The sequence below is a fragment of the Phyllostomus discolor genome, chromosome 2 (genome assembly GCF_004126475.2).
Source record: "Phyllostomus discolor isolate MPI-MPIP mPhyDis1 chromosome 2, mPhyDis1.pri.v3, whole genome shotgun sequence".
Taxonomy (NCBI): domain Eukaryota; kingdom Metazoa; phylum Chordata; class Mammalia; order Chiroptera; family Phyllostomidae; genus Phyllostomus; species Phyllostomus discolor.
The window spans coordinates 187,337,068-187,361,508 of record NC_040904.2 but is presented as its reverse complement, the minus strand read 5'-3'; the positions used below and the strand labels follow the sequence as shown (position 1 = coordinate 187,361,508).

Below are 24,441 nucleotides of genomic sequence, written 5' to 3'. Positions count from 1 at the left end.
TATATAAAGTGTAAATTCTTTCACAACCTTTTTCCTGTTATTACCCTAGTTCATACCTCAATTTTCATTCTCATTCCTAAATTGATATCTTTTCTTTCTCAAGTTCAGTGGCAACTTTTTACTTTTGGGGGTTCTTGTGTTTACTAGATTGAAACTCCTTGAACACAATTATTTGATTTTATTTATCTCAGTTTCAGATTGTAGCATCCAGCTGAAAGCATTGTATTTATTTCCTAAGTGTCTGTTGTAGTAAATTTATTCCAATCAAGTGCTGATGTTGTACCAAAGACAGTGTCATATATATAACAGACAGGCATGGTTTATTGATGGCAGGGAGTCAGTATTTATTCATTGATCAGTTAAGTCTGTTTTATAACTGACTTATGTTTTATAACTGAGTATCAGATGAATCAGGTACTCCTTTTCTTTTCAAAAGCATGTTAGAACTGCTCATCTGGAACTCCGTAGAGCAAATTCTTTAAGTTATAGCTGTCTGTACCCTTTTCTGTTAACATTAGCCATAAGATTGGGGCCATATCACCTCATAATAAATGAAAGGGTCTTTTAAATGCTTGTAATGTTGAAGTCCTGTGGTGAGAATTCCAAATAGACTTATCTCAAATTCTGTCCTACTTCAGTTAATGTTACAGCCAGATTCCCATGTACTTTAAGAAGATAGGTGAATAAATATAGTTTTAAAAAAACATAGACATGGAAATGAAGCACTAATGTCTTCTGATGCTAGATTTTCCAATATTCCTACTGATATGCTTACGCAGAAATTGTTCCCAGGCCTGTGATTAATTTCTTTTTCCTAGAGCAAACCGCCAAGTCTTACTTTCTTTTTTGGTAGAACTTGGACTTGGCTATCAAATCTAAGAGCTAGTTCCCAGGACCCCCCTTAGAGTTTACAGGAGGTAACATTTCGACCAAAAAGAAAAAAAAAGGTAGCATACTACACATAGCAGGTGGTAAAAATGTAGGGAGTATTACCAGGAGAGAAGTAACATAGATTGAAAGCATAAATCCTTGAACATTTTTAGATAAACCACAGGAGCTAGATCCATAAATATTGCTGTGGGGTTAGGAATCTTGAAAATACCCTTAATGTAGATATCGATGTTACAGTAAATATGCCTTCTAAAACATTCTCCTAAGTGTCCCTGTAAAAGCTATACTAAACTGATAGTGTAGTGAACTCAACTAGAATAATCTCTACTTCCATTTTCGAAAGCATAGAGTGAGGAAGCAAGTTGTCCGGGATCACAGATTTGGAATAATCTAGGCGATCTTTACTAAAAGTTTACATGTGTCAATGCCAGCCTTTGCCTTGTCCGGGTGCAGAGAAAGTGAAATTCAAAGGAACTTAACGTTATTGGTGACTTCTAATCAGTATTCCCTCCCCCTGCCCCGCCCAGAGATTTAAATTTTCTATAAAGCTTTTAATGCTTTCAAGATTCAACATTAAGGTGTTTTTACATTGTTTCCAATTAAATAAAAGTTAACGGCCTTGGCCTTGCTTTCCCATACTTGAAATGCCGGAGCTTACGGAGTTTCTAGACAATCGCCAAGGTCTCCGCCCCACTGAATGGGAGAAATGCCAATTCAGGAAGCAGAGCTGCTTCAGGCGCCAAATACGAGAGTTCAAAAAGGAGAACCCTCAGGCAGAGATTACTCCGGGAAAGAACCATCAGGCGATTTAGGGGAGGGGCTTGGCGAAGCTGGGAGCAAATTAATAGGCAATTAGGCAGAGTGGGCGTGGCAGTTGCGTCTTGTCCTGGCGCAGCGCTGTGAAAGTCCCCTCACTTCAGCCACCCGCCTGCTGAGACAGGTTTGCTGCCTTGCTCCTGCTGTGATCCACGGTGCGTGCCGGGGAGGGGATGCCGGGGAGGGGATGCGGAGGGAGGCTCTGTGGAGAGGGTGACGGGCCGGTAGGGGTGAGGTTGGTTGCGGGTGTAGGTCCCTTGAGAGGTCCCTTGTCAGCCTGCAACTTGACTTTGCTCTTTCAGTGGTCACTCCTGAGATGTATTCTCATCCACTTAGAAAGTACTCCTTTCCTCGAACCTTTGGGGGAATAAAAAAGTACCTGCAAGTTGTAGCACTGTATATGAAGTCTCTGCAGTTTAAGCAACTTCTGTTCACCCTAAGGGTGTAAAATGCTGAAGCGACTCTATTGCATGGTCAAACTGGCGTTCTTCCTGCTGAAAGACGGGACTTGTCCTCTCTGTTCACAAAGTCCCTTTGTTAGGCACGAGAAACAACAGCAAGTTTAAAATAATAATAATAACAAAGTGCAGGAGGACATGGATTAGACTCTGTGATATTTTTTTGGCCAGTTGATTGGAAAGCTAAGAATGGAACTCCCTAGAAGACTCTCCACCCTCCATGTGGAGGAGGGAGCCATGTGGGAGTAAAAGAGAAAGGGAGTTTCTTTGGGAGTGGAGGCCTCAGATATTATTGCTATCTTGGGACTTGGGTGGTGGAGAGAAAGGTGTCTACCATTTCCCTGCTTCCTCTGAAATCGCTCCAAGGCCTCTTGGTAGTCCTGGCACTCCTATTTTGTCCTTTTCCCTGTCCCTGCTTTCCCTCTAAGGGAATGCCAAGTAGGCTCCAATCAAGCATTGTTATACAGCCAGAGGGAAACTTCCCCCTCGACCAGCTAACAGCCTGGAGTTCTCAGGGCTCTAGCCTGCTGTGAATACCAAGCTAGATACACCTTTTGCATGCCCAGTGGGTTTACAACCTGGGAGTCAGGCTGGTTTGGGGGCTTTGCTGTCCTCTGCCTTGTCCAAAATAAAAGGCCTATGTGTATTAACCATTTTCGGTCACTTCTTAAAATCGGCTTATATTTGCATATTGGTCTCTGTGGCAGACAAACAGTTTTTCTAAGGGTTTGTTTTAGGAGTGGAGTTCTTTAATCATTGAGGCTGACAAAGGAAGTCAGCACAGTCCCCTGAGAACAGCTTCGGCCCACATCCCCCCAGAGCCACCAGCATTCTCCTGGTAGCCCCTGGGCTCTGCAGTTTAGAAGGCCAACTCTACAGTTACCTCAATCCCATCAGGAAATTCTAGAACTCATAAACAGCAACAAAGGACATGGATTATCTTTTTTTCGTAATCCATGGGTGGTGTTCTGTTGGTTTCAGAGAGCACAAAATTGCCGAGTCATGCCCCAAGGGATGTATGCCCAGCTTTTCTATGTGTTTCACAATATTGACAGAGGGAGGCCACCATGAAGGAAAGAACTTTGCTCTTTTTGGCCAAGAACCTGTAAGGACAAGAAGAATATTCCTCAGCCGAGTGATGAAGACTCAACTGTGATGGGGTGGGGGAGGGAAGGGCAAGATAGGAATGGAATCTGACAGAAAATTCTCCCAAAAGACCAAAGCAATCTTGAATTGTTAGCCTGAAGGTAGATAAAATCACAAGTTAAACATCTGAGAAAACTGGGTTCTAGTGTTGGTCCCTCAAGTGTGAATTTGTTCAAATTAGTCACTGTATCTCTCTGGGCCTCAGTTTCCTTATGTGTTAAAGGTGGAGATGAGTATTTGCTCTGACTATAGTGGAGTTTTCCAAATCAAGTGAGATAATGTGGAAGCTTGAAAACTCTAATATTTAATGTTCAGTGCCTAGAACAGGGCCAGAGTGGGGACTTATTTATTGACCCAATATGTACAGAGAGCTTCCCAGGTCCCAGGACTTTTCTAAGTCCTTTACTCGTTTAGTCCTCACAAGGTTCCTGTGAGGTAGGAAGTATTATTAACTTCATCTTACAGGCGAGGTAAGTAGGCCCCAGAGAAGTTAAAGCACGGCTCATAAGTGACAGTTGAGATCCCCCTGAACTCCAGAATCTGTGTGTGTTCAACACTCTGCCCTTTGTCCTCTCAGAGGCAGTCACCTCCAAGTTAGGGGACTGGGCCCTGCTCTCTGGTGAGACATATTATGGTATTCTCTGTCGTGTCAACCCATGATGGCCAATAAAAGCAACAACATGCTAGACGCTGTAATAATTTTTTTCTATAATTTATAACCAAGTTTCGTGTTTTGCTCTGCTTACTTAGATTATTTCTACCTCATTCTTCAAATATTCAAGTCCTCTCACACTTTACCCTCTTATTATTACTACTATACTGTGCTCTTTCCTCCTGGTGACTTTTTCTGGTAAGAAGTTTTCAATAATTTTGCTTTGAGTATAGTGCCCAGCCATGCTGTGGGGTCAAGGCAATTTAGTGGCAAATCAACTTTGGAAAAAACAAGCCAAAAGTAGCAGCACCTTATCTCATGCTGTATATAAATGACTCTGATTTCATAATGTCTTACCTTTACTCCTGCTCACTTGGCCCTTGGCTGTGTTGGGACTGGAAGACGTTGTTCCCAAAGAGGAGGAGCTCAGAGGCTCAGCATTGGCCCATCTCCCAAAACAGCAGGCCAGGGAAGTGAAGCCACATTTTTGGTGATTGAGAAACTCCGTGTGAGGTGCACTTGCACATTTATTTTTTTAAATTATATTTTATTGATGATGCTATTACAGTTGTCCAATTTTTCACACTTCCCCTCCAACCCCCACCTGGGACCCTCTCACTCCCTCAGGCATTTCCCACGCTTTTGTTCATGTCAATGGGTCATGTGTATAATTCTTTGGCTACTCCATTTCCTATACTGTACTTCACATCACCATGGCAATTCTGTAACTGCCTATTTATGCTTCTTAATTCCTTCAGTTTTTTACCCATTCCTCCAAACCCTCCTCTTATTTAACAACCATTAAAACACTCCCTGTATCCATGATTCTCTCTCTGTTCTTCTTGGTTGCCTAATTTACTTTTTTAGGTTCAGTTGTTGATAGATATGTAGTTATTGCCATTTTATTATTCATAGTTTTGGTATTTTTCTTAAATAGGGTTTCTTAAATGTTAAATAACCCTTTAACATTTCATGTAATAATGTTTTGGTGATGATGAACTTCTTTAGTTTTTTCTTGCGTGGGAAGCTCTTTATCTGTCCTTTGATTCTAAATAATAGCTTTGAAGGATAGAGCAGTCTTGGCTGTAGATTTGTGCTTTACATGACTGAATATTTCTTGCCAATCCATTTGAGCCTACAAAGTTTCTTTTGAGAAATCAGATGACAGTCTTATGGGAACTCCCCTGTAGGTAACTACTTTTCTCTTGCTGCTTTTAAGATTCTCTCTTTATCTTTAACCTTTAGTATTTTAATTATGATGTGTTTTGAGGTGGGACTGTTTGTGTCCATCTCGTTTCAGACTCTCTTTGCTTCCTGGACTTTAATGTCTATTTCCTTCACCAAATTAGGGAAGTTTTCTTTCATTATTTTTTCAATTAGATTCCAATTTCTTGTGCTCCTCCTCTTCTTCTAGCACCCTTATAATGTGAATGTTGGAGTGCTTGAATTTGTCTGAGACTTCTGACACTATCTTTGTGTTTTTTTTTATTCTTTTTTTTCTTGTTGTTCTGATTGGTTGTTTATTGCTTCCTTATGTTCCACATCATTGATTTGATTCTTAGCTTTATCCTCTGTACTGTTGTTTTCCTGTAAATCATTCTTTATTTCAGTAAGTGAATCATTTGTTTCTGACTGGATCTTTTTCATGCTGCTGAGGTCCTCACTAAGTTCCTTGAGCATCCTTACTTATAACCAGTGTTTTGAACTCTGTATCCAATAGACTGATTGTCTCCATTTTGTTTAGTTCTTTTTCTGTTTTGATCTGTTCTGTCATTTGAACCATGTTTCTTTGTTTCCTCATTTTTGGCAGCTTCCCTGTGTTTGTTTTTATGTATTAGGTAGAGCTCATATGACTCCTTTAGTGGTGTTGACCTAATATAATAGGTATCCTATAGGGTCCAGTAGCACAGCCTCCTCTGTCACCCAAGTTGGGTACTTGAGGTGAGCTCTTTGTGTGGGCTGAGTACATCTCCTCTTGTAGTTTAGCCTTCATTGTTGTTGGCAGGTCAGTGGGAGGGATTTACCCAGGCGATTCAGCCTAAAGAACTGGCTATGACCAATGACCACCAACCTCTATCCTCATGAAAGATCAGCCGTGCAGGGGCAAGGTGGTGGTGCTACAATGTGGTCTGTGGCTGTTTCTTGGCTATACAGGCTCTGGAGTTTCCTGGGTGGTACAGGCCAAGGTTAGCTACCACCTGTGTTGTGCCCAGTGCCACACAGCATGAGCTACAAAGGAATCTGTAGATGGCTGCTACTTGTGCTCGGCTAGGAGGTTCCCATGGGAAGCCAAACTGTGAACCTAGGCTGGCTGTTACTATTGCTATGCTTGGGGCCACTTAACAATAGGTATGGGGTCTGGATTTAGAAGATATGAAACAAACACAAAGACGAGTCATTCATATGGAAAAACCACTGTTAACAGCTTGGGTGGGCCTGTAAACTGGGTGGGACAGAGCCTCAGGGAATCACTGGGGCAGGGCAAACAGTGTAACCCAGGCTTTTGGAGTCTCAGAAATGCACCTACCTTCCAGTTCTGTGGCATTATGAGGGGAGGGTTCAGAAAAGGAACAATGGCCTCTGCCCACTGTTCTGTCTGGGAGAACACTGTCCGCCAGCTTTTGCTCTGATGCCAGACACTGCATTTCCTCCCTGTATGTCACTGGTGCCTTTCAAACTGCTACCTTGGTGCTGGAGCTCAGAGGGAGTGAGTCTGAATAAAACTGTATTTGGGTCTCTTTAAAGGAACTAACTGCCTGGGAATCCAGCAGTTTCTTTCACTGACTCAAATCCCATTGGCTTTTGCAGCCAGAAGTTATGCAGACTTATCTTCCTGGCACTGGAACCCTGGGCTGGGGGACCTTGCATGGGGTGGAACTCCTCGTTCCTGAGATATCCCTCTTGAAATTTTATCCACCACATATGGGTGTAGAACCAGCTTGTTCCTCATCTCCTTCCCTTCTACCAGTCCTGATGGAAGTGGTTTCTTTAATTCCGTAGTTGTTGGACTTCCATTCAACTTGATTTCTGATGGTTCTGAGTGATAGTTGCTCTACAGTTTAGTTTTAATGTTGATGTGGTTGTGCGAGCAGGTGAACCATGTTTACCTGTGCTTCCATCTTGACCAGACATCCCTGCACTTTCACATTTAAAGAAGAAACTTCCCATTGCTGGTTTTCTCCAGCTGTTGGCATCTGTGTGCACTTTCCCCACCAACAGTTCTGGAAGTCTTCCACTATTTTTCTACTCTTTCCATACTAATTTTCACCAAGAGAAAAACATTCCCCGAAGTTTTATTCCATTGCTAAATAAAATTTCATTCTGGGGACATTAGCAGAGAGACCTACAGAAACTGTTGTAGTTTAAAAATTATTGTTAAATAGCAACACTTCCTACTTCATAAACTTTTCTTCATTTTTAAAAAATTAACTTCATCACAGTTTCAGATCTCTTTCCAGAAGCATAAGACTTAGGGATCCCTTAAATTAATTACTTTACTTGAGCTCTGAAGGACAGAGCAGCTCATTCATGATTTTCAACCCTCAGTACTGGAGCAAGTGCAGATAAGTTATATGTTTCCAAAAGTATTTCTTTGCACAGAGCATTTACCTGACATACTGTCCTTTCAAGACTACTGACTTATGGACGTGAGTTAATTTATCATACATATTTTGTTTTGTTTTTAAACCAGAGTATATAATTTCTGTTTGCCTAAATCTAAAGAGTACATTTTTTGGCTTACCCTTTAAAATAGGAGTTCCTTAGGAAGCTTTGTCTTATCTGCAAAATGGGAATAATAGTACCCACCTTGTAGTGTAATGGGAAGAGGAAAGAAGATAGAAGATATAAGGGGTACCAACAGTGCCAGCCCGAGAGTAGACATTCAGTCAGTGTTAGTTGAATCAGAATTAAGCCGTCTGCAGTCTCTTGAAGGAGACAGTGCAGTATGGTTTGCGTATGAGATAAGAGGTCAGAGATGTGGGATTGCACTCCAGCTTGGCTGCTTAACCTATTTAATTCCCATTTTCTTCAAATGTAAAAAGGATCTAGTTGTGAGGATTATAATGTTATAGTTACAAAGATTACGTGGAGCAATGCATATAAAGCACATGGCATCATTGGACTCATAGTTGATGCATTAAATTATATGTATATTGTACACAGTTAGTATCACATTCATCAGTAGCACATAGACACCTATTTGACCAGTACTAGTGTAGAGAAAGATACATGGATTTATAGATTATGGTAGATGGATAAAATGATTAGAATCTGACAGAGGTCATTCTAGTAATGTTGCATGGAAGGGCCGAATTTTCGAGGCAGGAATGAACGTTGCCTAGAAGCAACTACACTTCATGCTAAGCAGCTTAAATAGCATTTTAGCTTGGGTGTGAGAAAAGATGAAAGAGATAGAAAAAGCAGATAGGAGCAATGATAATGAAACACAAAGAGGTTAAAAAATTCATGACTTTCAGATAATGCAAGGAGTTTAAATTTTAAGATTTACCCTAAATTCCTACCCACTTTGACTTCAGTATCACCACTGTGCCTTAGCTTTCCTCCTGAGCACATAGTTACATTCGATTTACTCTGTCCATCTTTTAGATGGAAGTAGAACCTGAGAAATTATGTAAAGCTAATCCTCCTTTCCTTCTTTCTACGATGAAAGTACCATAAATGCCAAATTTTCACCTTGCACTTTGCAAGCCTATCTTATGTCTGGCTACATTATCCTGCTTCTTCTTCACATGCATTGTCATGAATGATGACCATGATCATGGTGAGTGATGATTGTGATAAGAATATAATAAACTTTATTGAGGATTTTCACAGGCCAGGTGTGCTGTGCTAACTGTATTCCACATGTTATCTCAATTACATCCTAACAACAGCCCAATGAGCTAGGATTTATTACTAGGCCCATTTTATAAATGAAGAAGTTTAGCCTTAGAGTGGCCAAATCTCTCAACCAAGGTTAATGATCAAATGGTGGCATTGGAATTTAGTTTCTGAGAACTTAAAAATTACTGAAATGACAGAAAGCTAAGAGTATGGTTTCTAAAGTTTGAGGCATTCCCGATCAAACATTAATGGTACTACTATGTACATACCGGTTTGGTTATTTTTGAAGAGCTCAGTCCATGAACTCTGATCTTTTGTGTCCAACTTGTGGCTCATCTTCATGTATGACTTTAATCTATCTTTACAGCATTTTGCCTGTTTATTTTGCCTTGTAATGCCCACTACATGTTCATTTTCATTCTACTTGTTTGAAGTCTTCAAACTTAATGACATAGGACCAGAAAAAAGTAATACTATTCATTTTGAAATTTTAGAAAAACTAAACGATTATTTCTTCTGCAAGTAACCCATGATACTTTAAAGAACATTATGGTTAGTACTGCAACATCAGCACACCAAATTACTATGAAGATATTTGGGATATTTATGTCTTCTTTTTCTTATCTTATCGACAACCTTTTTAAAATTCCAGATCAAAGTTGAAAAAATGGTTGGCATTACCCAGCTAATGGAAGATAAAGTTCTCATGGCCTTTGCTTCCTATGCTACAATTGTTCTTTCCAAAATGATGTTTATGAGTACTGCAACTTCATTCTACAGATTGACAAGAAAGGTAAGAAATTTGAAAGATTATACTGTCTTACTTTTAAGGGTTGAAATTCTGAAAAGCAATTTTCTTAATTTACATTTTTTTGTATGCTGCAATGGCACATTGTTTAGTGTTGCAAATGAAGTATGCAATCATTTGGTATAGATGGAGTTAATATATTTATGAAACAGGTGCTTTCCCCCAGAAACTAGTAAAAATTTTTTTGATTGTGGATTTTACCTTTTGTCATGGTGCTTCAGCATATATATGAGATTTCTGGAGGATCAAAGTTTTCAAGGAAACTATCTATGATTTTGAAGTTAATTTTGCCAACTAGAGTTTGTAAAATAGTCATTTTCCAGATAACTAACTGGTGTTTTTAGCTCTGTTACAGGTCAGGGATACACATTTAGGGACAAAATTAAAGTTCTTTTTCCCACAGTAGAGCTTCTTGTGGAATAAGGCGTTTTGATTTTGTATACTTCTGACTTCGTAAGGGAATAATATTGCTACCCAGTGTTATAAGAATGATTTAAGAGAAAAGAAAACTGGAGGCATGGAGAAAGTGGCAGAAAGATTGGGAGCACATACTCTATATTCCAGCGAGGGGCATGACACAGTGAGGGGGGTTGAGCAAATCTACCTTGACAAAGTTAAATGATTTTCATTGGTGTGGCCCCTGTACCCTATTCAGCATTTTTTTTCTCTTTTTTGGAAAACCAGTTATTCCTCTGTGAATGCTTGTCCTGAATTTTGTCCTTCAGAGCCTTGCTTTAATCTGGAGGTCATAGTACTTGCTAAGTTATTTCATTGTACCGTCTGGAGGTGTAATTCCTTCCTCAGAGATATTTGCATTTTAATGGGGCACATACCCACTTGTTTAAATCTCTAATGGGACAAGGTGTGGGAGCAGCAGGCTATAAAATAGCTGCCTACCACCAGGTTCTCACTGTCCTCCAGAAACAGAGTGGCACCAAGGATAGAAGAAATGTGCTCTGTCTTAAAAGGAAAGAACGAAGGAATTCATATTTGTAGGGTGCTGGTGATGTGTGCCAGGAGTCACGATGCCCTTCATATGTACCAGATCATGGAATTGTTCACACAGTTGTTAGCACTGTCAGGTGAGATCCTCATTAGTGTCCTCATTTTACAGCTGAGGAGCTGAACGTTCGAGGAATAAAGTAGCGTGCCCAAGGTTTCACGTCAGTGAAGGGTGAGGTTAAGGGTTAAATTTATATTTGTTTAAACTCAAATCTCATATACTTTCCATCATACTATAATTATTTACTTGCTCAAAATATATTTATTGGCTGACTATCTAGTGGATGCCAGACATTTATTTAGGAATAAGACTGACATCAAGAGCTGACACTGTATCACATTCCTGCCCATCAGTCTCCTCAACATATTTATCTGGAATAAATATTCATGTCACATTAAGAAAAATATTATAATATTTATGAGGTTGCTGAGCTTAAGTTAAGGCTAATTTTATAGTTTGTGTTTTTATTTATTAATTCACTATAAATTATTAAACAATGGACCATACTTAAATGTTTTTTAAGCACATGTTTCGAGTTTCAAGGAACAGGGACATCATTTCAGCATAATAATTACAGAAAGAAATACACAAACATGTAAGTTCTGTCCAGAAAAAGTCCAGCCATTGTTAATACAACAAGACTGGTTTGTGTGACATCGATATAACCTGGTAACCAAGGAGCATAGACTGGAATGTGCATGCATGAACAATGACGACTTCACTGTACTAGTCTGTAGGGATGGTAGATGCTGTTGAGTGAACATGTGTGGTGTGTGGCCATCACATTCAAAATGACTAAGCGAGTAGGGCAATGAGTCTGCATCATATTTTGCGTTAAGCTTGAACATTTCTCCGTGGAAACTATTCAGATTCAGAAGGCTTTTGGGGACTATGCAATGAATGCAATGCAAATAAAAGTGGCACAAGTGCTTCAAAGATGGTCAAGAATCTGTTGCAAGAGATCCGTGTTCCGGAAGATGTGCAATAAGCAAAACACTTGAGAATGTTGAACGCATACAGGCTACAATCAACAAAGATCAGCGACTGACAGTGTGAGAACTAGAAGCTGAACTGGGGGTTTCAAAAACTACTGTGTCTGAGATTTTGATGCAGGACCTTGGCATAAAACATATCGTGGCAAATTTCTTTCCATGGCTTCTCCTACCAGAGCAGAAGGAACATCAGGCTTCAGTTGCTAATGACATGATTCAAACCACTACCAATGAACCAGATTTTCTCAAAAGGTCATAATCAGAAATGAATTGTGGGTCTACAGCTATGCATGTGGTCTGGAAACAAAGGCCCTGTCATTCTAATGGAAGTTGCCTGACACTCCAAGCCCAAAGAAGGTGTGAAAAAGCCACAGCAAGATCAAGATCATGCGAAGTGTTTTTAAAGTATTTTATTTATTTATTTTTAGAGAGAGGGAAAGGGAAGGAGAAAGAGAAGAAGAGAAACATCAGTGTGTGGTTGCCTCTTATGTGTCCCTTTGTTGGGGACCTGGCCCTCAACCCATGCATGTGCCCTGACTGGGAATCCCACTGGCCACCCTTTGGTTTGCAGGCTGGCACTCAATCCACTGAGCCATACCAGCCAGAGTTTTACTTTGATTTTTGATTGGGAAGTGTTGTCCATCATGAGCACACCTCTCCAGGTTGAACAATTAATAAGGAGTTCTAACTCCATGTTCTTTGTTGGCTGAGAGACTCAATATAATGAAAATGGCCACAGCTATGGGTGACTGGTGACTGTCAGCTTCGACACAACACACCTGCTCATGCATCACATCTCCTGCAGAGTTTTTTGGAGAAACATCAAATCACTCAGGTGATTCAGCCCCCTACAGCCTAGATTTGGTGTCGTGTGACTTCTGGCTTTTCTCAAAACTAAGATCACCTTTGAAAGGGGAGAGATTTCAGACAGTTGGTGAGGTTTAGGAAAATACAACTGGGCAGCTGATGGCAATTGGGAGAACTGTGGGAGGTCCCAGGGTGCCTACTTTGAAGGTGACTGAGGTGTCATTATCCTGTGTACAAAGTTTCTTGCATCTTGTATCTTCTTTAGAGTCTCTATTTTTCATAGTATATGGCTGGATACTTTCTGGCCAGACCTCCTGTGCCTTAGCACATGTACTTGGTATTTATAGGAATGAAATCAAGTTCTTATGTTTCACTATATTATTAATCCAAAGTTTCAGTTAAATAAAAGGAAAAGAAGTACATATATCTTAACAAAGTACAAAAGACATTTCCTTCCCCTTGCTCTTCTAATTTCTTTAGCAAGTAAACCTATGATTTCAGATGCACAATCAGTTGGAAATGTTAATGCTCTTGAGAGAAGGTGCATGAAAATCACCATGAAAAGATGCCAGTTCACCATACTTATAGTCCATGATGACTTTCAATTGTGCTCTCTTTTCCATTTTGCTTACTTTTCACTATTTTTATACATTGGTTTTTATTTAAGTTCTTATTTATGCTTTTCAAAAAATTTTTACAGTGTTAATAAACATTCAGATTTAAACTACAGATGCTCTTTTCTCCCTGTGTTTGGCCTATTGCTCCAAATTTTCTTTCTGTGGGGCCATTCTGCATGCCTGTTTCTTCTGTTAAAATGAAAATAACTTAGAATATCATGATGTTATCTGGTATTTGAAATATTTTTTTGGTGTTTGGAATAGGTTTTTGTCAACCCAGAAGACTGCGCAAGCTTTGGCAAAGGAGAAAATGCCAAGAAATACCTTCGGGTAGATGACACAGTAGAACGTGTGCGAAGGTAAGCCCACTGTCTCCTGAAGTTCTTTACTTGGTTGACTATTTTTGGTCAAGGAGTTCAGTGAGGGTATGGGAGTATTGCACAAGAAGGAAGAAAAGTCAGTCCATATAATAATTGCAGAGAATGAGGGATCTAGAAGCCTTCAAGTATCACTGCAGTTGCACCGATTGCCAGTTTTGCTATCCTCTGCACTTTGTTGGGGTTAATGACTTTGGTCTGTGCAGATGTATATCAAAACTAATGATAAGTACGAGTAAAATAATAAAGGTAGATTTTTGCAATTTTGTTGTCTTTCTCCAGAGGTGAGACTGTCAACTTAGGTAAAAGGATGAAGAATTACGTGTTTTGCGTAAGACTCAAAATATTCATGTGGGATATATCACTCTGTCCTCTCTCTCCCTCCGTTGTAGACATTATGTTTAATGTACTGCGAATTCAATGAACAGTGAAAAGCAATAAGCCAAGATATCATCTACACAGCTTCTTAAAAATACAATTAATGAACTTCTTTTAAAAGCACACTGATTCTTATTCTGTAGGTATACTTCTTAATTCTTGTCATAAAGTCAGATAAATGAAGTGTTTTTTCAGCTTTACTGAGGTGTAATTGGCAAATAAAATTGGAAGAAATTTAAAGTATAGAACATTACACCCTGACCTATGTGAATCTGTTGTTTGGGCATCGTCCCTCAAGTGATTGGTTGCCGTTTGATTCCTGGTCAGGGCACATGCCTGGGTTGTGGGTTTGGTCCCTGGTCTGGGTGCATATGAGAGGCAACCAATCTTATGTTTCTCTCTCACATCTCTCTCCCTCTCTTGCTCCCTTCCCCGCTCTCTAAGAAAAATATATAACTATTAAAAATAAAGCATACAACATTATGATTTGATATACATATTCATTTTGAAAGTTCTTCCTGTCAAGTTAATTTTAGCATATTTATCATCTCATATATTTACCCCTTTCTTTTTTATGTGTGTGAGAACATTTAAGTTCTACTCAGCAAATTTCAACTCTATAATACAGTGTTATCAGCTATGGTCACCATGTAATACTTAGACCTTATCTTTTAACTGAAAGTTTATATTCTTTTACAAAATTCCCATTATTACCTGCTCCACCTCAAACCCTGGCAACCACTTCTCTATTTCTATAAGTTTGACTTTTTCCCCCTTAAATTTACCCTATATAACTAATACTATACATTTGGTTTTCTCTGTCTTGCTTGTTTTACTTAGTATAATGCCCTCAGGTTTACTCAAGTTGTTGCAAATGACAAGATTTCCTTCCTTTCCTTTTTTGTTAAGATTATTTATGCTTAATTTATTATTTTTAAAAGATTTAATTTTTAAGTATATTTTATTGATGATACTACTACAGTTGTCCCATTTTTTCCTCCCTCTTATCCCCCTTTATCCCGCACCCTCCTCTCTCCAGCATTCTTCCCCCTTAGTCTATGTCCATGGGTCATACATATAAGTTGTTTGGCTTCTCCATTTCCTACGCTATTCTGAACCTCCGCCTGTCTATTTTGTACCTACTGATTATACTTCTTATTCCCTGTATCTTTTCTCCCATGCTCCACCTTCGCCTCCCCACTGTTAACCCTCCATGGGATCTCCATTTCTGTGATCTGTTCCTGTTCTAGTTGTTTGCTTAGTTTGTTTTTGTTTTTTAGGTTCAGTTGTTGATAGTTGTGAATTTGTTGCCATTTTACTCTTCATAGTTTTGATCTTCTTTTTCTTAGACAAATCCCTTTAACATTTCATATAAGGGCTTAGCGATTATGATATCCTTTAACTTAACCTTATCTGGGAAGCGCTGGATCTGCCCTTCCATTCTAAATGATAGCTTTGCTGGATGGAGTAATCTAGGTTGTAGATCCTTGCTTTTCATGACTTTGAGTACTTCTTTCCAGTCCCTTCTTGTCTGTAAGGTTTCTTTTGAGAAATCAGCTGTAGTGTTATAGGAACTCCTCTGTAGGTAACTGTTTCCTTTTCTCTTGCTGCTTTAAAGATTCTCTCCTTATGTTTAATCTCCCCCACACTGGGAGCCTGGTCTGAAACACAGGCATGTGCCCTGACTGGGAATTGAACCAGCCACCCTTCGGTTCACAGGCCAGCACTCTATTCACTGAGCCACACCAGCTAGGGCTGTTTTTTTGTTTTCAAATTGGTTGTTATCCTTTTTTTGGTTGTTCGAGGAAGGGAAGTGTTATCTACTACCCCTCCATCTCAGCCAGAAGGATTTCCTTTTTAAGGCTGAATAATATTTCACTGGAGGTATATACCGCATTTTCTTTAACCATTCACTCATTGCCAGATACAGGTTCTTTCCATAACTTGCCTGCTATGAATAATACTGTAATGAACATGGGAATGCACACATCTCGTCAAGATGATGCTTCCTTTTCCTTTGCATATATACCCGAGTGGGATTGTTGATCGTATGATAGCATGGTCAGCAGGAATTAGGTTCTTCCATGTGATGTGAAGGAAGTATTCCAAGGACCCATGCATGGGAGATTGCGGTGTGGCAAGGTTTATTCATGTGGAGATAAAAGCTGCTCTGAGAGTTTCCAATGTCCTGTCTCCATCTGTCCTGCCCCAGAAAAAGTCCAGCCATGTCCTCAGCAAGGCCAAGACAAAAGCCAGTGTCCAGAGTTTCTGTTCCATATTATAGTCCTTTTGAGCCGGCAAGTGACTGCTCTGTGGTCTTAGTCCCCATCCTCGTAGCTTAGCTTGTTCCAGGCTGCTCCAGTGGCAAAGTTCGCATGGCTGCTGGGGAGCCAGTTTAGTCCTTCTGGAGCCCATACCATCTTCTGCGGGCCCAGTGGCTACCCACATGGGCACATGTTACCAAGCTAGAGAGTGCATGAATAAACCAGTGATTGCATCACCAGTTGGGCAAAAGAAGCTTCTTTGTTTCTTGGGTCTATATTAGCTTGGATAGGGGATGGACCAGGTGCTTTTTCAAAATGACCAGTGAATTTCCCAAGCTTCTGCAGGCTTGGGATGGGCCCACCTTCTAAACAATTCCTTTTTTCCCAGGCTACACTGACAGGCCCCTTTGGTCAAGTGCCTTCCTTGCACCATTTGGACTTCTATGGTTCATGTGCCTGCTGTCCCCTCCCAACTACCCCGCTGGCAGTCTGGCACTGGAGGGGGAAGGGAGGAGTGTTAATCTTCTTGGTGGAGAAATGCTGTGGTTCCCCGGGGTGTGAAGCTGTAGCTTCCTGGCTAGCAAGCAGGTTTATGTTCCCCAGTTTATTAAGCTCAGTGTCTAGTTCCCTTTGTTCTCTTTCCTCTATATCTAGCTAAACACTGAAGGTAAGAGTAGATCTGTTCTTAATTTTTTGATGACCCTCTATACTGTTTTCCATAGTGGCTATGCGAGTTTACATTCCTCCAAAAAAGTATACAAGGGTTCCCTTTTCTCCACATCCTTACCAGCTTGTTATTTCTTATCTTTTTGGTAACAACCACCCTAACAGATGTGAGGTGATGACTCATTGTTATCTTGATTTGCGTTCCTTGATGATTACTGATGCTGAGTACCTGTTCAAGTATCTGTTGACCATTTTTATGTCTTCTTTGTAGCTAGACAAAAATGTCAATTTAGTCCTTTTCCTATTTTTAAATAAGATTATTGGGTGTTTTTTTTTAAATACTGCTATTGAGTTGTGTGAGTTCCTTTTACATTTTGGATAATAACCCTTATCAGATAATGTGGTTTGCAAATATCTTCCCCCATTACATAGTTTGCTTTTCCATTTTATTGATGGTTTCCTTTGCTGAGCAGAACTTTTAATTTTGATGTAGACCTTCCTGTGGCTTTGTTTGTTTTGCTTGTGTTGCCGTTACTTTTGGTGTCATAAAAAAAAATCATTGCCAAAACCCGTGTGAAGGAGATTACCTTCTCTGCTTTTCTTCCAGGAGTTTTATGGTTTCAGACCTTATGTACAATTTTTAAATCCATTTTGAGTTAACATTTATATACTGTATAAGGTCTGGTTTCTTTCTTTTACCTTTGAAAATTCATTTTTTTCCAACAAAATTTATTGAATGGAAGCCCTGTTGGCTGTGGGAGCCAGGTGATCCAGGGACCTGTCCCTTGTGCTGTGGGTATACAGGCTGGGGCACGGATGTGTGCACAAGCTATCTCCAGGACAAAGCCGCTGACTTAGAGCAGGCAAAAGGGTAGAGGCAGGGGAGGTGTCTGCTGGCTGTTCTGTTTCTGGGAAGTATCCAATCCAGCCCTTAGGCATATGCTAAATTGAAAGCCTGGCCCTCAGGTAGCAGCTTTTAAAGTAGGCAGCTGGATTCCTATCAGGGAAATCATGGGAGATGGGCATTTTTACCTCTTCCCTCAGTGTTGGCCTTCAGAGCCAGGCTCTCTAGGGACCCATCCATCCTGCAGGTGGAAGTGAAAGAAGCTGGGGTGCTGAAGTGTGTACAAGCAAGGCCCTTCCAGGGAGTTACAGGACACTTGGAGTGGGCTAGCCCACTTCAACCCATAGAAGTGTGCTAAATTAGAAGCCTGACCACCAGGCAGTACTTTCAACGTATGCAGATGGACCTTTTTTAGGGAAAGCCTGGGAGACAGGCGATTTTGCCTGATCCCTCTGCACTGATTCCTGGGGACGATAGCCTCACTCAGCAAGTGCTTCTGTGATCGGGAAGGGCTGCTCCTTTGTTTGCTGTGGTCTCATGGATCTCATGGACTCAAGGCTCATTGGCTTTCACAGTGAGATGAGTTTGGGGCCCATCCTTCAAGTGAGAGTGGGAGTCTTAAAAGTTGGGGTGCTAAATGTGGGGTCTGAACCTTTTCATCATCAGGAAGAAGCTGGAAGTTGAGAACTCCCTCCTAACTGTATATGGCACTGTGCCAGCGGTAAAGTTTATGGTCAGAGTGTCTCTCAGCCTTTCCTACCCACTTCGATAGGGTATTTTTTCACTCATTGGATGTATAAGAGCGGCTCAGTTACTTTCTGAATTCATTTCAGAGGTAATTGCTGTGTGTGTTATCATATACTTGGTGTGTCTCTGGGAAGAGGGGAGTTCAAAGCCTCCCATGTTGCCATCTTGGTTGATTCCCCGGCAAAATGTATATATTGAGGTTGCATTGCCAACCCACGAGTCACCATTTTCTAACATGTGAAACATAAAAGTTACATGCTATCTTCTCATTTAGTATTTTTTAGTGATCGTCCAAACTGGTACAATTCTAGGCATATTTCAAGGAATAAAGTTACATAAAATTAAAGAAGCAATGAAGAGTTTTAATAGTCATACTTAAATGAACAGATGTTTTGTGATGCAGAGTTAAGATGGGAAGCGTCATGAGTGTATTTGAGGACTCTCCCTCAGTTTGGTGCGTATGGTTAGAGAGTGAAGTGGAGACTGAAGGAAAGGAGTGTCACTTCTCTATTTTAGCAATCAGCTGGAAACTCTTCCCCATTCTCCCTTCCTGTCCAGTTCTTTCACCCCGCCCCCCCCCACCACCTTCCAATGGGATTGTACTTCAAAAGGAAAATTTGATTATTTAAGCTGATCTTCTGGTCTGATTGTGAACAATAAATAAATTTTAGTGAAATAATTGACCGTAGTTGTGAAATGAGAGTGTTCTTCACCAGGTGCAGCAACTGTGTGCACAGCACCCCCTGGTGGTCAGACACTAGCTTTTCATTATGACAAGAGGAGACTAAGAAAAACAAGGTGTCCAAGGTTTGCAGTTTTGTTTTTTGAAACATTTTTGGCCCTATCCAGTGTTCCTAATAATAGCAGGTAATATGTGTTGAAATGACGAAGTAAGTAGCCTAAAATGTATTATTTACATTCTGGACAGAGAACTCAGTGGTGCTTGGGAAATATTTTACGTATGTATTTATTTCATTAATTCTATCTCTAGAAATGTTCTGGAAAGAATTCAAGACCATATCCATTCAATACAACAATATAAAAAGCAAGTTGTAAGGTAATCAGGGCAGCTAGAAAAATAAAGGGAAGCCATTTGAAAAAGGCTTGAATTTCATATGAAGAGAAAGGAGAGGCACCTAGGTTATACCGCCTCCAAAGGTAAAGAGCACTCCCAGTGTGCGGTGCAGGCTAGGTGATGCTGGCTGGGATTCTGTCAAGGGCCCAAAGATGCTGGCGAGGAGCCTCATGAGATACCTGAGTGAAGCGTTTATTTAGAGATTATTGTGTGTCTATCACTGTTACTTCTTCTATTGGGATGATATAAAAGAGCTTTAAGACTGGGTTCCTGCCCTGGAAAACTTGAAAACTTTTTTCCTGAAAATAAGATCGACATGCATGTAATAATTAGAGAATAATATAAAGCAGTCTGCCATTATATGTTAAGTTGTGAGGTATGAAGTATAAGGTCCTAGGGCATTTAGGAATAGTTCATTTTGTAGGATACTAAGATGTAGAAAAGGGAAGAGGAACGAAGAGATCATGTCCGTTGGGGAAAATATCTTTGTGGGAATTCGGACGCACTGCAGTGCCCTGTGTGGGAAGGACTTTGGCTGAGATGAGGGAGTCAGGAAGAATCTGGTGTGAAACTTCTTTTGTGATTGGCCACAGCCTGGCAGTTCTCAAAGACACATGAAACTCTGGTACAGGGCATGTTGATGCTGAGATCCAAGTGGTTCTGATCTGTGACGGGGAGGTATGCCTGGAGCATCATAAGCATTAGAGCAAGTCAGGTGGGAAGGTCAGCCACAGACACCAAGGGACACCTGTCCAAAAGGGAGAGGAAAATGGGAACATCCATCATAGGGTGGGCGAACAGACCCAGCCAGAAAGACTGATGTCCACCAGTAATAAATTGGGTGGCCGTCTGGAAATGACATGAAATTGAAGGAAGCTGCCGCTCTAGGATGAGCTCTGTCATTTGAGCAGAGAAAGGGTTACAGTGCAAGGGTGAGTGAACTACAGCAGGTTTTCTCTGGGAGAGCTGGGTAAGTGTAAGCTTAGGGCGGGGTCTAAAAACGACAGCCTATAAAAAGGCATATGTTAGCAATGAGCATGAGGGTCTGCTGAAAACAGGTCTTTCCAGGATAATATAAAATATTATCTGTGATAATATTTTGAGGGCCGAGGAAAGGGAAAGAAAATCGAAGAAGAGAAATGAGATTAAGACAGAAAGGAGGTCAGAAAAAATGAAGAAGCTGTTAAGGTCAAAGGCAGTCTTGCCCCTGACCTTCCTTCTCTCTACTCCCACTGAAGCTTATTACCCCTTATTGTTCTTGGCTTTCTACCCTGTTTTAACACTGAATTCTATTTTCCAATCACTTAATACAGGCTTAGAAGTGAACTGATTTCCACAGGGTCTTCCTTTTAAAGATTTCCCCCCAAATTTGAAATATCTATCCTTTTAGAATGCTGCGGAGAAAGCTAGCATGCCTGTGATTGGAAGTAAAGACTTATCTGTGTCCAGCAGAATTCAGGAGACCAAGACAAACAGAAAAAGAAGGGCTTTCTTTAAGAGAAAACAGTGTTTTTGTCCTTTCCGTCCCACTTTATTCTCAGGAGCCCTTGGGTTGTTCTATGAAATAAAGGGTAGGAACACTCATACCTTTCTATCTTTGCTTTTACTCAGGAACAGGTAGTTCTTTATTTAAATCTTTCAGAACTGTTATTTCTTTTGATTACTGTCATCTTCTTCATACCTTTAGGTTGTCACCATCTCCATCAGGCTAACTTAGAGATAATCTACGGAAAATGGGAGAAAGGAAAGGAGGGGAGATAGTGGTGATCATTGAGTACACAGTGTGTCACTGTTCTATTTGTTTGCTGAAAGAAAAGAGAGTAACATAAAACAGAAATATTTTTCATCTTGAAATATGTATCAAAAGCTGGCAAATCCTATAAAATCTCAATTTCTGATATAGATTGTAAAGCAATTTTTAAGTCTGGAGATATAAACAAGAGCATCAGATTTAAAAAAAAAAATAAGTACTTATAAAATATATCAAGCTCAGTTGGTTAGAGCATCCTCCTGATATGCTGAACTTGCAGGTTCAATCCCACTCAGGGCACATACAAGAATCAACCAATGAATACATAAATAAGTGGAATGAACAGCTCTCTCTCTCTGTCCCTCCCCTCTCCCTCTCTCACATCAATTTTAAAAATACCAAGTCAATAACAGATGTGCCTCCTATTCAACACCCCTGGCCAGAGAAACCCAAGGTGCCGTGAATTGGAGGAAAACTTGTGGCTAAACCATGCTTTGGCTTTCTTCTAGCTGTGGTATAGGATTATCTTTCCTTGTGTGGTCTATCATTTTTGTGTATTCTTTCTACTTAGTTCCTTCACTTAGCTTACTTTTGTAATTTGAGGGTACATTGACTAAAATGTTAGCCATATTTGAAAGGTCAGTTAGTCTTCCATTATTTGGACATTGGGAGTGTGAGATTCTTGATATTAAATTGGTAAATTAAAACTTGGCAACCCATGGTTTGGGTGAATGAGCAAGGATTTTCTCAGTGACTGTTTTACGAACTGACAGAATTGAGGGAGGAGACTTTAGAAAGATCATAATCAAAAGGATTATCTTCCTCTGGGAGGAAGACTTTTTATAAGAAGAATCTTGAATTGCTGTTGCCTGAACTCTGGAAGAAAAAGTATTTCCTATCTACAAACATGAAGTGAGTTTTACTGTATAAATGCAGATTTAATATTCTTGAAAGTGCAAAATGCTCTCTATGTTATCTGTTGAGATACACTAAAAATAAAAATAAACACAAATAATGAGACATTCTAAATAAAACCAGGTAGGTAAGGAAGCAAAGCAATTTGAGAGAAATAAAATGAATCTTTCTTTGGGTTTTTAAGATCCATGAATAGTTATATTTATTTGTAGAAGAAAGGGAAAAGTGAATATATTTCTTCTGATTTTAAAACTAGTATTTTACTACTCATCTTTTTCCACAGGGCCCATCTGAATGACCTTGAGAATATTGTGCCATTTCTTGGCATTGGCCTTCTGTATTCCTTAAGCGGTCCAGACCTCTCAACAGCCATCCTGCACTTCAGAGTCTTCGTGGGAGCTCGGATCTACCACACAATAGCATATCTGTTACCCCTCCCCCAGCCGAATCGTGCTCTGGCTTTTTTTGTTGGATATGGAGTTACTATTTCAATGGCTTACCGGTTGCTGACAAGTAGATTGTACCTATGAGGAGAACCATGCAACTCATCATCCAATTATTTTCTAAGAATTCTGCACTTCCAATTTACAATGAATACTTTTTAAGATTTTAAGTGGGAGGGAACAGAAAAATTAAAATGGGAAAGCCTAGTCTGATTATTCACATCACCTGTATCCTTTATTCGTGTGTTATATTTGTGCTAGAAATTTAATGTAATACTTACATCTTTTGCCTTATTCTTGAAGTACCTTGTTGTACATTTAGATTGTAATTTGTAACATTCATTCACCATTTCATATTTTAAATCTATAAAAAGAGTGAGTGCATGTATGAGAAACCGTTATTTCAATATTGCCGAAATAGGTATATAAAATAAAGAATTTAAAGAAAAATTTTATCTGATTTTAGTTTTCTCAACTTGTATTTTCAAAAGTCTCAAACCTGTGGAAAGGTAGAAAAGTAATGCAATGAACCTTTACATGTCTTCCACCTAGATTTACTAATTTTTAACATTTTGCCATATTTGCTTGAGCTAAATCACTCAATGTTTTTTCTGAACAACCTGAAGGTAAGTTGCAGATATCAATACACTTCACTTGAAATAATTTACCACGGGTTTCCTACGAGCAAGACAATCTCTAAATAACCACAGCACCACTATCACACCCAAGAAATTTAATATTAATATAATAATATCAATAAATATATACCTTATATGTAAATTTCCCCAATTTTCTTAAAAATATCCTTTATGCTGGCACTGTGTTTTACTCAGGAATCATATAAGAACCACCCAAGCGTTTTGTTATCATATCTATTCAGTTTTCCATAAAATAAAAGAGTTCTTTAACTTTTTTCTTCTTTGCTTTTTATAACCTCATTTTTTGAGGAGTACAGGCTGGTTGTCTCACAGAATGACCCTTCATTTGGCTTTGTTGGGGTGTTATTTTCTCAGTTTTAGATTCAGATCAAACATTTTTGGTGGTGTTGTATCTTTCACATTACAGCTCATCAGTAGGCACATGATGTCAGCTTGTTCCGTTATTGGTGGTATTAGATTTGGTCAATTTAGTAAGGTATTATCAACCAGGTTTACCCATTATAAAGGTATCTTTTTATCTGGGTAATCAATTGATAAATTTGCAAATTTATATAACCTATATTATTTAGGATATAGGTATATTATTCTTTCATATTAAATAAAGTAAAATCTTAGCAGGTGAGGACATCTGTCTTTAAGATATACTGATTTGGCTTGGGCATGTTGAAGAACATTGGTGGGATATGAAAATATTTCATCAAGAGGCTCCATAGTTTTAAGTTATCAATGGCAATGGGATGAGTCCCTCTGTTTTGAAGACTCAGAGACTTGCTCTTTCGGGGTACAGATGTAATTAGGCACTGAGGGGTACTCATAAGAACCAAAATATAAATGAGACTGGAATATAAACAAGGATGGTAAGGAATTCACTGAAACTGAGCCTTGTAACTTCCACGGTCAGGTGGTCTGCATCCCAGGATGAGTCCATTCTGCCCTTGTGGTTAAGCTGCCCTGGAAGCTAGATCATGACCAGAAAGGCTGTGTTGCTTTTCTGTGAGGGAACCTGCCAAAGGAACCAAAGTGTCGCGATGACTCGGTGCTTTGCACATGTAGGCAGGCTTGCATGGCAAGAAACAAAACACAAATATGCTTGGTGAGTATGGGTTTGTACCAAAGAGGATTGGATGAATCAAATGTTAAATGGCATAAGACTACGATAATCTGACACATCCATTTCAAGATAGAGGTGATCTCATGAATGGGATGAAAATACTCATCGCCCATTGTCCACGGCACCGTGCCTTCATGTCCACATTTGGAAGAGCCTTGCAAAGGGGACTGGCAAGAC

At 39.8% G+C, this 24,441-nt stretch overlaps 1 protein-coding gene across 1 annotated transcript; it reads left to right on the top strand.

Annotated features, from left to right (window-relative positions):
* Positions 1-1,732: 1,732 nt before the first annotated feature.
* On the top strand, positions 1,733-23,407 carry MGST1 (microsomal glutathione S-transferase 1). Its single transcript, XM_028532650.2, has 4 exons — positions 1,733-1,862; positions 9,461-9,601; positions 13,300-13,394; positions 22,335-23,407. Exons 2-4 carry the CDS (start codon positions 9,476-9,478, stop codon positions 22,579-22,581), a joined length of 468 nt encoding a protein of 155 aa, XP_028388451.1. The 5' UTR covers positions 1,733-1,862; positions 9,461-9,475; the 3' UTR covers positions 22,582-23,407.
* Positions 23,408-24,441: the final 1,034 nt, after the last annotated feature.

Excerpts from the sequence above, each read along its gene's own strand:
- MGST1 (XM_028532650.2), top strand. The coding sequence starts at position 9,476 with ATGGTTGGCATTACCCAGCTAATGGAAGATAAAGTTCTCATGGCCTTT. Across the intron at positions 9,602-13,299 it reads TCTACAGATTGACAAGAAAG|GTTTTTGTCAACCCAGAAGA; the intron begins GTAAGAAATTTG and ends TGTTTGGAATAG. Across the intron at positions 13,395-22,334 it reads ACAGTAGAACGTGTGCGAAG|GGCCCATCTGAATGACCTTG; the intron begins GTAAGCCCACTG and ends CTTTTTCCACAG.